Source organism: Callionymus lyra, chromosome 3 (assembly GCF_982586985.1).
Source record: "Callionymus lyra chromosome 3, fCalLyr1.hap1.1, whole genome shotgun sequence".
NCBI classification, from domain to species: domain Eukaryota; kingdom Metazoa; phylum Chordata; class Actinopteri; order Syngnathiformes; family Callionymidae; genus Callionymus; species Callionymus lyra.
Window position 1 is genome coordinate 12,641,132 of NC_141820.1, and position 15,764 is coordinate 12,656,895.

At 36.6% G+C, this 15,764-nt stretch overlaps 1 protein-coding gene across 6 annotated transcripts in view; it reads right to left on the minus strand.

The window, feature by feature from the left end:
• Positions 1-8,024: 8,024 nt before the first annotated feature.
• The window catches only part of celf2 (cugbp, Elav-like family member 2), a 283,629-nt gene continuing 275,889 nt past the window's right edge, over positions 8,025-15,764 (minus strand). For 5 of the 6 annotated variants that reach the window (XM_087786517.1, XM_087786515.1, XM_087786513.1 and 2 more), the window contains one exon: positions 14,973-15,217. In XM_087786517.1, coding sequence (XP_087642643.1) covers positions 15,090-15,217 — 128 coding nt within the window. In that variant the 3' untranslated portion in view covers positions 14,973-15,089. Of the gene's footprint in view, positions 13,436-14,972; positions 15,218-15,764 lie in introns of those variants that run through there. The other variant, XM_087786512.1, reaches the window with a different exon arrangement.

The window sequence follows — 15,764 nt, forward strand, 5'->3', positions numbered from 1 at the left end:
AATGCTAGAATAATCGGGTTTCATGATATTGAGATCCACTATTATAGGCAACTGTATTGTTTATTTATTGTAAACATATTATTCTCCCATCATAATATTCGGAGACTACTATCGTTTTGCGATAAACGTAATGATTCCGAACTACATCTCTGTCTTCATGGCACCTCAAACCTCAGCAGAAGATGGCAGCATTGTATCATGTCCACCTCCTGACGCCACCAATCTCAGCGTGTTCAATGTAATTCCTCTTCCAAAAAGGGAGATGAGTCACTGCTGTTCTTCAAAGAAATGTATAGGAAAACGTCTCCCTTTGATCATTATGATAAGTTAATTATACTTTCTTTATTCACCGTTTTATTCTCAGAAGTGTTTTCTCTCCATGAGGGGAAAGTTAAGAAGTGGAAGAATAAAAAAGTTCGTCTCTCTGATGGATTAACACAAATAACAAATGAAAACAGAGAGTGTGTTGGATGTTTAGTTGTGTAACTGGGGCCACACACCTGCTTGTTGAACACGGATCAGGTTCATCTAGAGATTTAGAACTTCGTCTTTCTTTGTCCACCTCAGTAGCTCTGGACGTGGCTCTGCTTAAGGTTGACGGGTCATTGTGTCCGGTCCATGTCATGTGCTCTATTTGAGATGTATAAAAATGACTAAATATGAATTTAAATCACATTGTATATATGTATAGTATTCATACTCATTTTTTTTAATTTTTGAGGAAAACATCAACATTACATGGAAATTAAGACACAGAATTAGCAACAAATATATGTATAATTCAAATAAATAATAATAATAATAATAATATTTTTTCTGTCCTGCATTTTGTTCTGGCATTTTGTTTTGGCTTTTACAAAGACACTGTTTCTTTAATCCTTGTGTTATCTCAGGGTCAAGGTGACCCGAAGGCCCAAATACAAATGTGTTTGGGACATCCCGTGTGGCGTCTCTGGGTAAAGGTGACCTGAAGGCCCGAATACAAATGTGTTTGTGGTATCCCTTGTGTTGTCTCTGGGTCAAGGTGAACTCAACCACTGTAATAGAAAAATAGAAATAGAAAAAATAGAAAAAGCTTTATTCATCCCCAGAGGGGAAACACACTTTCACAACAGCGCAGTTTAAAATGATGTAATGTAAATTGAAAGAAATGTTAAACTTAAAAAAAGCTTTAGTGGATCTAGTCTGTTGGGGACTGGAAAACGCTTAGATCTCCTAAAAAAGGAAGGCTTATCACGATAAAAATAAAATGTAAAGTTATTTATGTCTGAAGCAGTTCATACAGTACGTATTGTGAGAGTATAAAACATGACTAGATGTTGTTTCTTTTCAATATAAAGCTGGAAAAATTAAAATAAATGTATCATATGCAGGTTAAAAGAGGGACTTGTTGGTTGTTCTGGTTGGTTCTGGTTTCACCGCAATAGCTCTGAATCAATCCAGATGACTAGTGATGTGTTGATGAGGCTTCATGAAACAGCTGATGAGGTATCATGATACAGTGTCTTCATTTTGAAAGACCACTAGATGTCACTCTCATTCACTCTCAGTAGTAGATGAAAGCCAAAGATTATAAAGCAGAGACATCTAATGGTCTTTAAAAATGTATCGTGATACCTCATCAGCTGTTTCATGAAGCCTCATCAACACATCACTAGAAATTATTAAATCACTGGTAAATGAACTATTCAAGGTCCATTTATTCACCAAACCAAACCCTCAGAACCGAAGCTCCCATGTGAAAAGGCACTTCTTTCAATCTGTTCCTCGGCTTCAAACGAGTCAAGCCTGACCTCGTCTCAACTCGAACAAATCCATCTTCTGATCTGACAATCAGCTGCTAGCTGTTAATTTTCATTTGCTCACATCAAACACTTCCCTTCCCTCTCATCCTTCCTCAACCGTCCCGACTATTTCCTGCTCGCCGGCCCACTCCATCCACCTCTCCGGTGAGCAGCCGAGCATCCTGCCCGAAAAAAAAAAAAGAAAAGTCTCCTCGGTGGAAAAGCAGCTTCTCCTGGTTCCGTCGGGATCGCGGCAGATTAAAAAGAGCGATGTGCGAACGTGTTCTCGGCCCCCGCGGCGAGCCTTGTTTCTCTTGTGAAGGCGTGAATAATAAACTAGCTGTGTGGATTGGTGGCAAGAGCCTTTTATATCATCAAAAGTTAAAATCAGAGTGACAACAAATAGCCTGCTGAGCCCACTGAATAATGCATCGATATTTCACCTGAATATTGTCCCGGAGTAAGAGCTCAATAACCTTCAGTGCACCCGCGGAAAAAAGAGGCTACTTCAGATGTTTTATGCAGCGTAAACGTTGCGTTGTAGCTTCTTGAGAACAGTCCGTTTGTGTCCGTTCTATTGATCCAGTGTAGCCGAGGGACCCCGCGATTCGTCTCCCGGAGTTTAAGGGACTCGCGGCAACTCTCAATTAGCTCCATTTGAAAGGTTAAGAGAAGCTAAACCACGACTTTCTTCAGTGCCGTTCGAGTCGGCCTCTTGAGCGAGATGATGATCTTTCAGCGGAAGATGAATATCTACGTCTGTAAATCAGGTTTTTTTCAATCATCCAATCCTCCTCCACTTACCTGGTGTCATCACTGACATCCTTGTGAGACGCTTGAAGCCCCTCGTGAGCCACGTTACGAAAGGAAATATGTTCCCTTTGCTAATGAATGAGTTCAGAAGCATGTTTTAGAATTTGACATAATATAATATGAAAATTATATTTCATTTTTGGAGTTCTTCTATTCTATTCTATTCTTGAAACTCTGGAAAACACAGTTAGTACCAAAGTGGTGGAAAGAATGTTGAAAGATTGATGCATTACATAGTGAGGTGGTTTCGGTATTCGGTAAGTTACCATCTGGATCAGTGAATCCTTTGAAGGTTTGTTACTCTCTGTGGTGCAGAACGAGCGACAGCACTAGCTGCAGTTCTTGCTCGTCTACTGTTGTTGTTCGATTGAGTTCTGGAACCGTAATTTGACACGAGGCTTTTTAAAATTTCAAATGCTTAAAAACTTTTTTTTTCGAAATTCAAATATGGATGAAACTGGATTTATCTGGTTAGATCTTTAGTTTGGAGAAAACATAACAGAAGAATTTATGATAAAAAAAAAAGTTGAAAACATCAAATAAATTATGGAAAAATGCAAAACTAAAAAAACGAATTATAGCTAGTAAATCCTTAGAGAGTACAAACTTCCAACAAAATATTTCCACACGGAACTTTATTTCTATCGTAATAATATAGCTCCACATATATTCAGTTTTATTTGAACCCTTTTTTTATAAGTAATTTAGTAATATTTGTAGAGTGCCTTTCAAGACCAGGGTCACAAAGTGCTAAAACAAATAAAACAATACCCATTCAAATATATACTTAAAAGGTCAAGACACCACCGAGACAAACACAGGAGTCCTGAGAGAATCAAGGAAAAGCCTGCACGAATAAAAGTGTCTTAAGATGTTTCATCAAGGAGTCAGTAGATCATCAAACACAGAGGGAGAGGAAGATCGTTCCAAAGCTTAGGAACCATCAGTAGATTCTGATCCACAGACCTCAGAGCCCGAGCTGGGGTGTAAGTCTGGATCAGATCACTGATGGAAGGTCTGACCATGAATAGATCTGAAAGTAAGAACCAGAATTTTGAAATTGATCCTGAAAAGAAACTGGCAGCCAGTGAAGAGTTTTAAGGAGAAATGTGAGTTCTTCTACTAGAGCAGGTCATAATTCTCGCTGCAGAGTTCTGTATCAACTGCTGGCGAGACAGATCCTTCTTGTTTGGACTATTACAACAGTTTGTTTTCATGTCCAAACAAGAAGGAGCTGTCTCGCTATATCAACTCATAGATTATAAGCTCCAGATCATGCTGTGACAACATTTTCCTAAAGTAGGAGCGAAGTGTCTGGCCAGGTGATATGAAGTGCTCAATGAGCCGATCAGCACCCAGGACACGCATCTGAAAATAGACCCATTAAAAGATTATTGGGCCTTAAATCGGGTGCGCCAAAAAGCCAGAAAAAACCCGGTACATCGATCTGCTTCTTGACCCATTCAACATTTTCAGAAAATGAGTGATTTTGCTAATACATTGACAAGCAGACGATTATATTAGCCGAGGTAATAATACAGTGGTTTCATTAACTACAAGAGTGAACTAAGACCTTCTCACCCAAAAAGCACAGATCTCTGCCAAGCAGCTGAGTTAGCCTCATATTATATTTACTTAAATGGAGTAGGTGGTTATCTTTTTGTATGTGAAATAACAAACTAGTCATTCCAATTAGCTAACTGGAACAGCAGGTGGCAGTAGAGTTCTGGAACTCGCTCCCTTAACGCTGTAGAAAAATGTTGAATCAGGAATCATAATTTCCTGATCTTATTAACTTCGTTTTCTTAATATTTTCATTGGAATCTCTTTATATATATTATAAGCTATTTGCAAACATGTTTATGAAATGTGTCGTAGTAGAATATCCTTTTTTTTTCAACAGCTTACAATTTTTGTTTTGGTTTATTTTTTTTATCACATCTAAATACAACTTTCAGCTTTTTCTTTCATTTTTCTTTCACTTTTTTTTTGTAACTTTTAGGAAAATTACTTGCCCCTACAAATAATTGAGAAAATATTGACATAAATTTTAGAGGTAAAGGTCCCTTTTCCATCAAGTTGATATTTCTTTCTTTACTATTCTTACTTTCTTGTTTTTTTTTTCCATCATATTTTAGCTCTTCACTCCTCTTTTTTGACCCCTCACAACAGTCACACTATATAAATATATATATATATATATATATATATATATATATATATATATTATATGTGTAAATTTAATAGCCGACCCCTGAGTTAAAGTGAAAGTTCACCCAAAATTTAAACTTAACTCATTTCCTACTCATCCTCATGTTGACTAACATGTGGCATTATTTTCAGGGTAATTTGTTCCTTTTTAGAGTTATAGACAAAAATGTTTGTTTATTTTAATGTAGCGACTGGAGCTCAATAGTCTTCGTTTTCATCTTCGTCCGAAAAGACAATTAAAAACATCCAAAAACACATATTTCAGGAGAAAGTGTTGCTAAGAAACTTAAACAAGTCTATATTTAAACTCGGTTGTAGCTCATTCAAGTGTCAGTGTGTAAATGCCCAAGATATTTGCTGAAGGTCTAGGAGTTTTGCTACACATAAGCTTAAAATATTAAAATATTTTCAAAATATCTCTTATATCGAGGCTTCAATACAAGATGGACATTAAAGACGTGAAGTACGGAGGTATTTAGATGTTTTTAAGTTGTTTTTGTTTGGAAGAAGATGAAGACGAAGACAGTTAAGCCACATTAAAATGAACAAACATTTTGTGTCTATAATTCTAAAAAGAAACAGATTACTCTGAAATGAATCCGAACCCTTAGTCGACATGAGGGTGAGTAGAAAATGTATAACATTTCAATTTTGGTGTAACTAACACTTTAATCTCAAACAAGCTTTTCATTTTTGCAAATCGCTTTGTTTTTTTGTTACTACTCAACACACCTTTTTAGAGTAAAACCAAATAAAATAACGACACAAATGGATCCTTTCACACATTATTCAGTGAAACCAAAGGACACACACTCTGTGTTGTTTGAAATCTTAAAACTCTATGTTTGTCCCTGGATTTATGGTGAATGTTTTCCATTGGTTCCAAGCAAACTATAAACACCTTACCTTGAGTCCGGGGCAACAGCTGATGTGTCCTGGTCTTCCATTCACACTCACCTTTTCAACGGGAGGTTATGCGCTCTTGTGTTCAGCCGTTTTCTCAAATTTCAACAACTTTTTAAAGCTCCTCTAAAGACGGCGGGATTAAAAATAATAAACCATCGAGAGAGCGAAAAGTGAAATCGCATCCATATTTCTTATTATTCAGTCGACTCTCCGTGAAGATATTGCCAATAATCGAGGTATCATTGTAAGTGTAGCCTTTACACGCTCAGGGCAGTTTATTTTATCGCGTGCCTGAATCTTCAAATCAATATTTAATATCAGAGCTGGAGCTGCAATTAAAGGAACATGTTGTATGATGCACCGTAAGCACACATTTGACAGCCGTATTATTATGGTCTATAGATCGTAGATCATGACACTATCGCCAATATCACTGAAGAAAAACACGTCCAGAACATCCTTAACCTTTTGGAGTTACTTTGTATTCATGTGCCTGTGAAGCTTGATGTAGTTTTAACAGTGTGAGGTTTCAACAGAATAGCTGTTTAAAGCAATATGTTGTAGAGCAGAAAGTGCCATCTAGTGGACAATGAAAATAATGACACCGTTTCATGAAGCTTTGTCATTACTTAGTATATTTAAGAGATTTGAAAAGCAGTGAAACATAGATCGAATAATGCAAAATGTTGTCTGGAACTAGTGATGGGTTGACGAGGCATCATGAAACAGCTGAAGTATCATGAAACTGTGTCTTCATTTATGAAATATCACTCTCTGCTTTATTATTTTTGGATCTGATCTACTGATTATTGCATTATTTCCATCATCTACAAATCCTTCAAAATGAATCATGATATCATGATACATCTTCAGCTGTTTCATGAAGCCTCATGGTTATTATTTACTTCTGTTCTTTTCAAGATAAATATTTTTAACGTCCGAATTTAGGTGCATTTAAACTCAGGAGTGTATTTAAGAAACATTGAAAGCAGCAATTATCGAGTTGATGAACATAAGGAGTGATTAATTGACATCATTTTTTTTCCGTGTTTACTTAATAAACACAATTTGGAATTAATAAATAAATAATTATAAATAATCCTGGTATTTTCTTTACATTTGTAACTTTTTAAGATGGGATAAAAATCCGACCCAAAATCTTTCTAATATAATATTTAAAATAGAAGTATTCAAGCATGATACATATACACTGATGGATGGTGTTTGCTAGTGTTACGTTAATCACGGGCATAGGTTCCAGGTCATGACAGTGTATAAAAAACAAACAAAAAAAAAATACCCAAGTACTAAAATCTGAAGCTTTTCTTTTTAGATTCAGTAATATATAAAGCGAAACATATGTGTATATATATATATATATATATATATACATATATATACATAAATATATACTGTATATTTAATATTTGAAAGTGCCTATTTTAACCAGTGAACCTTTGACTTCTCTTTCATCTCTACAGGTGATGCAGTTGTGACGTCGAGACAGACTGAAGTGGATCCAAACAAACAAACAAAGTACAAAAGTGTAGCCCACTACAGCGGACAGAACCAGCCTTCATTGTTCGCCAGTCATGGATAAAGGTGAAGTAAATACTAACTAAGTTTTACTTGTTTTCTTGTCAGAATAAACTTAAAACTGTTAATGCTAATGATGCTATGATAATAAAATGCAGCGGTAGCTTTAGCTAACTTTGACTAGAACCAACAATGGCACAGTATTTTTTACTTCCTGGCTCACGGAACAGCGAAAACATCTGACATTTCGGTGAAGTTTGCTAAGAATTCTAACATTTGGCAAATTTCTGTTTCTTCTAAATAGTTTGTTATGCCTGAAAAGCTATTGCTAGCAAGATCTGCTTATTGTTAGCTAGCCTAACCAGCCACCAAAATTCCTAATTCATTGGCAAAACAAAACTTTTAGGTAAAATTAAATGAAGTTTTTATTATTAACAGATTCATTTAAGCCTCTCGCTAAACAGAACAATTTGTACTTTAATTGTTTAATTCTGTTTTTTTCATATTTTTATTCGACTGTCACACTTGGGCTACACAGAAATATACATTCAAAAATCTGGATGTATATTTACGACGATAAGTTGAAACAGAGCAGTGAGTGAGTCGTCACTTGTGATGAGCTGAACTTACTCGGTGGTTAAAAAACAAATAGAATTATAATACACACAAGTCTATGAAATAAAAAAAAAAACAAGAGCATGGAGGGGAAGAAGGTTTGTAGAACAATACGACATCAGACTACAAAACCGTAACACAACAACACAAAGAGACAAGTATTAGGAAAAATGGTTTAATATAGGAGACAGAAGCAAAAAACTGCATCACACAAGAACATACGTTTACAAAAATAATTCTGACTGCTTCAGCTACACAGTTAGTACACAGAGAAGGACAGAGAAACCGGAAAAATCTAAATAGCTAAAGCAAAAACAAAAAAGTTAAAAAAAAAAAAGAAAAAAAAAAAGTAAAATCTAATTTGTCGATTTCTTTATTAAACTAATACATTAATCCACTGAAGGTGACTAAATATTAACTATTCCTTCTTTTTCTATAAGTGTCTTATCGTGTAGACGCACAATACAGAAGTCAAATGAAACTTACCGCTGTTGTATAGACAAACTTGCTAGTCACAGAGAAAAAGAAAAATTCTTGTTTTGTGTATTTTTTTTTTCTCTTTGGAAACCGAACAAAAAGGTGGAAAGTAACACTGAGTGAGGAAAAGAAAAAATAAAGAAATAAAGCCAAAGAACTTCTAGAAAATCTTATATCAAAAGCCAACGTTCTTGATGCCAGCTCGAAATCATTCTCAGGCCACACCCACCAGGCCACACAGCTTTTTTCTAAGATTTTTCTTGTATCCTTTAATCTCCAGTATAAAAAATTCCACTGGTACAAAATGCATAAGTACAATCAGTTGTAGAAATAGGAAAGCCTGCATTTTTTGTTCTTTTTAAATCCCATCCAGTGACAGATTTCCAAGTGTTGTCAAACAAACATACATCACGCTTACAGGATCCACTGAAATGCATTGACTTTGGCTTCTCTCAAGACAGTAAACTACTGAGAAAATAAAATATATTTTGAGAGTTGGAAAAAAAAAAAAAAAAGGAAAACAAACAGAATAAATTGATAATTTCTACAGACGACAAGCTCTTTTTTCACGGCACAGAAAAGAGAAAACACGCAAACATTTTTCCTCCAAAAAACTTGACATAAGCCATAATGCAAAGAAACGACAAGTTCTTTTTTTTTTTTGTTGTTGTTTTTTTTTTTTTATCCTTTCAGATTTCATTGTTTGATAAATAGCACTTAAGAAAGGAGAACATAGAAGTGAACAGTGACAAGATAGAAAGATTACAACAAGCATTGGTGATGACAGCCCCTGAGGTGAGCCGCTCGACAGGAACCGCCGGATCTACGACCCCGTTTGTGCTTCGACATTGAAACAAAGACAGATGCTTCACACGAGACTGTGCAAACTTCAGACTGAGCGCGAGATTTTGGCAATTCACGACGTCGTTTTTCGGAAAAAAAGTGAGAAATGTGTTGAGAAGACGAGACGGGTGCGGAGAAAGCGAGCAGCTTGGCGTCAGTAGCCTCCAGTTGTGTGTGTTTTTTTTTTTTAAATTTGTGTACTAAACTCAGCGACGGTGGCGTCAAGGATGTAAATCATCAAATAATTGAACCTAATAATTCTTCCAGTTGAGTTTATTTTGTGCTTCTTTTTGACGCGACAAATGAGGAATCTCTTAAACTATCAGGCGTCCTCTCACTTCACAGTTTCAAGCGCTAATGGAACGTAGCATAAGAATCTGAGATCTAGAAATTCAAGACGGGAAAAATCGATTTAAAAATGAAAGTAAAATCCTGTTCTTATTAGATGTTTACGTACAAGATCTACTTTTGCAACTGGTTAAAAAGGTGTACCTTGCGGGAACCGAGTAAGCTATCTTTAATATTAAGACAGAAAGTATTTCTATGACTACCTAGTCACAGATTGATTCACATTGTTTGCGATTTTTGCCCTGATGTTTTTTCTTTTTACGCCCGTCACGAGACCTTTCTCCAAAGTTATGTAAACTTGTGATATTTTGATAATTACGGCACTTTAAGACCAAGTTGCTACCGCTGTGTACTCAATGCTAGGTTACGTAAAGAAAGATTGTTCCGAGTAGCCTAGCTTGAATATCAATGACGTTCTTGATATTTTTCTGACAAAGGAAAATAACTACTTTTGGCAACGATTGTGTTTGGATATGTTAGCACTAGCCTATGCAGTGTTAAGGCTGAAATTAAGAAGTATTGTGCTTAGTACTGTTAGCTAGCTACCCGGCCTATCTTGATGCGTACTCATATGATGCCCTAATGTCGCCCAGATGTGCTTCTAATAAATGGGCGTCCTTGTCCTTTATTGCAATGATAATGTTGTGCATTTTGTGCTCATCAAAGCAATTATATTTGTAGTTAGAATTTTGACATTGTGCTAATGCTAACAGGGCATCGGCGCCATTGTTCAAATAATAATACTGCAGTGGTTTTAAAATCTGCTTTAATACTTGTCATTTAAACAGCTTTAACTCATTCATCTGGCTCTTCTGTACGTACTTTAAACCCCCCCTAAATAAAAAGTCTGCAGGCAGTGAGATCACTTGAACTTAGCTATTGGTTTCGCTCTCCGAGAAGATAATGAAAGCGGTATTGGCTTCATCTCGTCTGTGTGTGGCCCCCCTACCCACCCCTCGAACGTGACCCTTCCTTTCCCCCGTCCAACAGGCTCTTTATTTCCCCTGTCGCTATTCCAATAAGATGTCTCCCCACATCGCCCGGTTTCTAATAACCGCGCTTAGCCTGGGAGACAACAAGCAGGACGGAAAAGGGCATCCTTCAAAAAGGGATTGTTTTCCCTGTATTTTTTTTAATTTCTATTTCCAACACTGCACTGGTTTTTGTTTGGACCTCCCTGCTCTGGGGGGGCGGGTGAGGGGGTCGACCGGACGAAATGTAAGAAACTATACACGAAGGGTGAAACCTGGACTGACGGACTCACAACATCTACGTCGTACGACACTCCCTGTTTAAGGCGACTGGTGAGCTTCTGTAGAAAATAATGTTGTCTTTTTTTTTTTAGATTTTTTTTAAGTTTTTTTTTTGCAGACCCTAAAATAGTCTCTCAGGGAAGGGGGGGTTGGTGGTGGTGGTGGGGGGGGGGGGCAGTTAAATAGACTGACAGTATCGTTCCATGTAAACCGTTTGACTATGAGAACAACACACTTTGGCATTTCACATGATTTTTGGCCCCTAACAACATCACTTAAAAGGTTCAAACGTTCTCAAAAAACGAAAAAAAAACGGGGACCGTTCCCCTGTGCTTCTCCCCCCTCAACGGGCGGCGGGTCTTGCCCTATGCTTACATCATAAAAAGCAATCTGGACTGAGGTGAAAAAAAAAAAAAAAGACATAATGACCTTCGGCGTTTGAGACAAATGGCACCGAGCCGACGACGACGCAAAAAAATCTTTTTTTTTCGAACAAAAAAAACGGGAGGATCCAGAGAAATAAGGCGAAATAAGACTCTCGCCTCCACGGAAAAAAAAAACGATGCATGCCGAGGTCGGATGTACGTCGGTGAGTTAGAATAGAGAGAGGAGTGCAAAGATTCGTGGTAAGGCTTTGATGAAGAGATCGGCTGTACAATGGCTAAAAATATCAGTGCATGATTTTTTCGAGTGTGTGTGCATTGTAAAGAGTGCGCAACGGTCGCGGGTTCGGTCGAATCGCTGGAGTGGCGTTTCACACTCAGGGGCTCTCATGTACCACAATAAAGTAAACTGTGAGGTCTGCACGAGAGTGTGTGTCCGTGTGTGAGTGTATATAGATATATATTTATATATATGTTTATGACACATGGGCACTTTTTTTTTTCTTCTTTTTTTTCTTTTTTTTTTTACATCTTTACAAAGAAAGAAAAGCAAACATGACATTTTTTTTTCAGGCAACAAGACCACAGAATAGCAAGTTAACAAACTCTTTTTTAAATCTATATTTTAAATATGAGGGATCCATACAAAACACTTATAATAAAATACCCATGTTATCAAATCATTTCACAAGAAGTACACAGACGCGCTAGGCAGGAAGTACCTTCAGAATTTGGCACTAAAATCCACTGATCTCGTCTTTTTTCATTATAAGACAAATTCGCTGAACAACAAAAACACATCTAAATATTGTTTCCCACGAGAGAAATAAAATAATGACATTGATGCTTCACAAGCCGACATTTTATAGATATATATATATATATATAGATATATATATACTTATATTCATATATATTTTTAGTAATTCTATATAGGCAATTAACAAACAGGAAATTTATCAAATAGGGACTCCTTAAAAAAGAGGCAAAATAAAAAGAAATCAACGCAGATATAGTAATATGAAAGGCTTCGTCTATTATTCAAGTAAACTGTTTTTTTTTAAGTCTTCTCTTGAAAAAACATGAGACATTTAAGACCGTTAGTATTGTGATGAACCACAACTTAAACTCACGAGAAGCACTGACGTTAACGCAGGTTTACACGTATCTGTTTTTTTTTTCTTCTTCTTTCGTCTATACATTTAAACAGTAGAAAATATAGGTCATTTCATCATGTGCATTTAAACCATGGATTGTCTATCTGTGAGTCAGTTCAGCAAAAGGTGACACAAGTAGGTAGCATTTCTCCCCCCCAAACAGGGCAAATGTCTCTTTTTTGTTTTACCTTTAAACTACTACTAGAAAAGTGGTTCTATATATAGACTTTGAATGAGAAACAGAGCCACTTAAAATGGCCTTATCAAAAAACTTTACACTGCCTGAAAAATGTAAAAACCATTAGAGAGCTCTGAGAGAGAGAGAGTCTAATATTGATCAGACAGTTTTTATTCAAAACTGTTTGGAAGTAGTCTTATTTTCTCAGAGAAACTGGCGCCGACTGCTTCTGGCACGGCTTTGTTTTGTGTTTTTTTTTCCTCCTTTTTTTTTTTTTCCTCGCGGCACCAGAAGCAAGACGAGGCGCCAATTCCTGTTGTGAACTTTCAAGTTTACTTTAAATGAACAAACACAAAATGAAAAACAAAAAGAGAGATTTCCAAAAAAAAAAAAGAAAGAAGAAGGTCAAGAAAAAATGCACACTGAATGGACACTTTGCCACAGTTTTTTTTTCTCCAAAACAAAAACAAAAAAAAAAAGAATTCTTAAAAATCTCAGTCTTTTTTTTTCAGGTTTTCTTATGAATGCAGCGTTTTTTTTTTCTCTCAATCTATTTCACATTGATTCGTACGTACCCCGTTAAATCGTCGCCTACCTCCCTGAATCCCTCCTGGATTTAAAATGAGGTCACATGCAAAATAAAACAAACAAAAATAACAAGAAAAAAAACAACAACATTTAGGCGAAAGAAAAATAACATCGAATGAGTCCAAAAAAATATCAGTAGGTGGCGAAGAAGAACCAGGTTTTTTTTTTTGATCAGCTCGGAAAAAGACATCGGAAAAAACAATGACGGGGGAAGGAGGCCACTTTTTTTTTGGAAGGGGTGGGGCTTACTATTTTTTGTTGGTTTTTGACAAAGTTTTTTTTTTGGACACCATTGAGACATGCTAGGCAGACGATGAGCTAACAGGCATGGAGATGGGTTGTTCTAAAAAGGGAAAGAAAAACAAGGGAGAGGAGAAAGTTACACACAGAACACCACACCACTGAAGCATTTCTTTTGTAAATCAGGAGAGAGAACAACAAACAACAACATTTACGTTTCAGGTTTTTAACTCTAGTGATATAGAAACAACAGCTTTCGACTACTTAGCACAAACACGACAGACCAAAGATTTATCTTTCAGTGAGATATAGGGGGGGAAGTATCTTAAAGGAGAAGATTTTTTTTGTTTTTTTTTCACTTAAATCTTTGGAAGGGTCGACACAAACAAAACACATGAAGCAAATATTTGACACAAGATTTGGCCCCATGATGAAAAGACAGCGTATGGTATAGAAAGGGATGAGTTACTAGCACGGCACAAAAAAAAAAGGGATTGGATGGATAAGCTGGAAGTGTGTAGAAGTCAACGGCAGTGGGTTCAGTTATGATCAAGGTTTCTGCGTTGATTTAAAAAAAAAAAAAAAAAAACACGGAAAAAAAAAAAAAACGCCAAAGAACCGAATTTTCACGAGACTTTTGGACGAGGGTTCTATTTAATGATACGGAATATTTAGTCCAATAACTTAACAATAGGCAATAAATAAAATCCTTTTTTTTTCTTCATCTGAGGCAGTAAAAATGTTGTATAAAAATAGAACTGCATTTTTTTACAAATAAAATTTACAGGCCTGTGGCATTCTGTACGTGATTTTTTTCTTAAACTCTTGCAACAAACGTCAAGTATTTTCAGTTACCCCTTCATCGCTTTTTTTTTTTTTTCCCCCCCCTTGTTAATAATTAATCAAGCAATTCCCGGATGTAGTAAAATGTCTGACATGCTGTGATACCCTTGTGCAACACAGACCAATGTGATCTGACCAAAGAGGAGTCGTTGCGAATGTTCGTCATCAAAAAAAAAGAAAAGGTTTTTAACATAAATAATAGGCAGGAGTTTAATTTCTTTTAAACTAGTGGCTGTGTGGTCGAGCTGACGTTGCCACAAAACCAGAGGCCACTGATGTTTTCGCCACTTTCGCTCCCGGGTTTTTTTTCGCAGGTTTGTATTTTTTTTTTTTATCTTGAGAAGCAGCGGGGGTCTGCAACCAACACCGAGGAGGTGAAATAAAATAAAATAAAAAAATTGGTTAACATATTTAAATAAACAAAAACCCTACACCAGGCCTTGAGAATAATAATAATAATAAAAAAAAATCTTTAAACCTGTTTTCTGACTTATTTAAGTCATCAAAAATGTATAAATAACCATCGGCATGAACAATAATAAAAAAAAAAAGCTGCTAAAAAGTTCATTCATAATTGCACAAAGTAATGACGGAAATGGAAGTGTTCATGTGTGTCCAAACAATACAGTATAATAAATTAAGTTTTAAAGAAAGTTTGATTAAAACAAAAAAAAGAATAAAAACAAGGCGTGTGTTTCTCCCACAGGGTGGTTGTAGGTCAACTCCCCCAACCCGCCTCCCCCCCCCCCCCCACCTTCACTATCTGTCAAGAGGTCGTGGCTCGGTTTGTTTTTCTGTTTGTTTGTTGTTGTTGTCTTTTTTTCTTTTTTGGTCATTTTTTTTTTGCTCTCTACTGTGGGGGGACTTACCCTAGCAGTGCTAACATGGGGAGCAGATAGACCCTAGTGCTAAGATCAGTATGGTTTGCTGTCGTTCTTGGAGCGCTTCAGCTGCACCTTCAGCCGCTTCATGCCGATCTGGAAGCCGTTCATGGCCTGGATGGCTGCCTGTGCCGACACTGGATTGTCGTAGCTGACAAAGCCTGCGGAGGACGACACAGGAGATTAGAGAGAAAATGTATGAAAGCTTGAAACAAAAAGGTGTATGTCTACATTGAGTGTTGTAGTGACGGGTTGATGAGGCTTCATGAAACAGCTATTGAGGTATCGTGATACACTCGATGGAACTCAAGTTTTACAATCTTTGGATCTGGATTCTCAAAGAAACCTGGCATCATTTTAAAACTCTATCTAGTGGCCCTTCAAAATGAAGACACTGTATCATGATACCTCGTCAGCTGTTTCATGAAGCTTCATCAACCCCACACTAGCATTTGGTAAGATGGTTAGTACAGTGGTAGCTGAAAAAGACTCTACAGATCTTTTTTTTTTACCGTCAAGGACATGCAGTATTACTCGACATTTTGATATCAATTATAATATTGTGAATTCAATATGGGCAAATGTGAAGACGTGAAGACGATAAATGTTTTGTGTCCGAGAAACTGACGCAACTTTTCGTAACCTAGCCCGGAAATGGATGCAGTGGAAAATATTTGGTTATAAAGACAAAGATGCAACTGACATGAA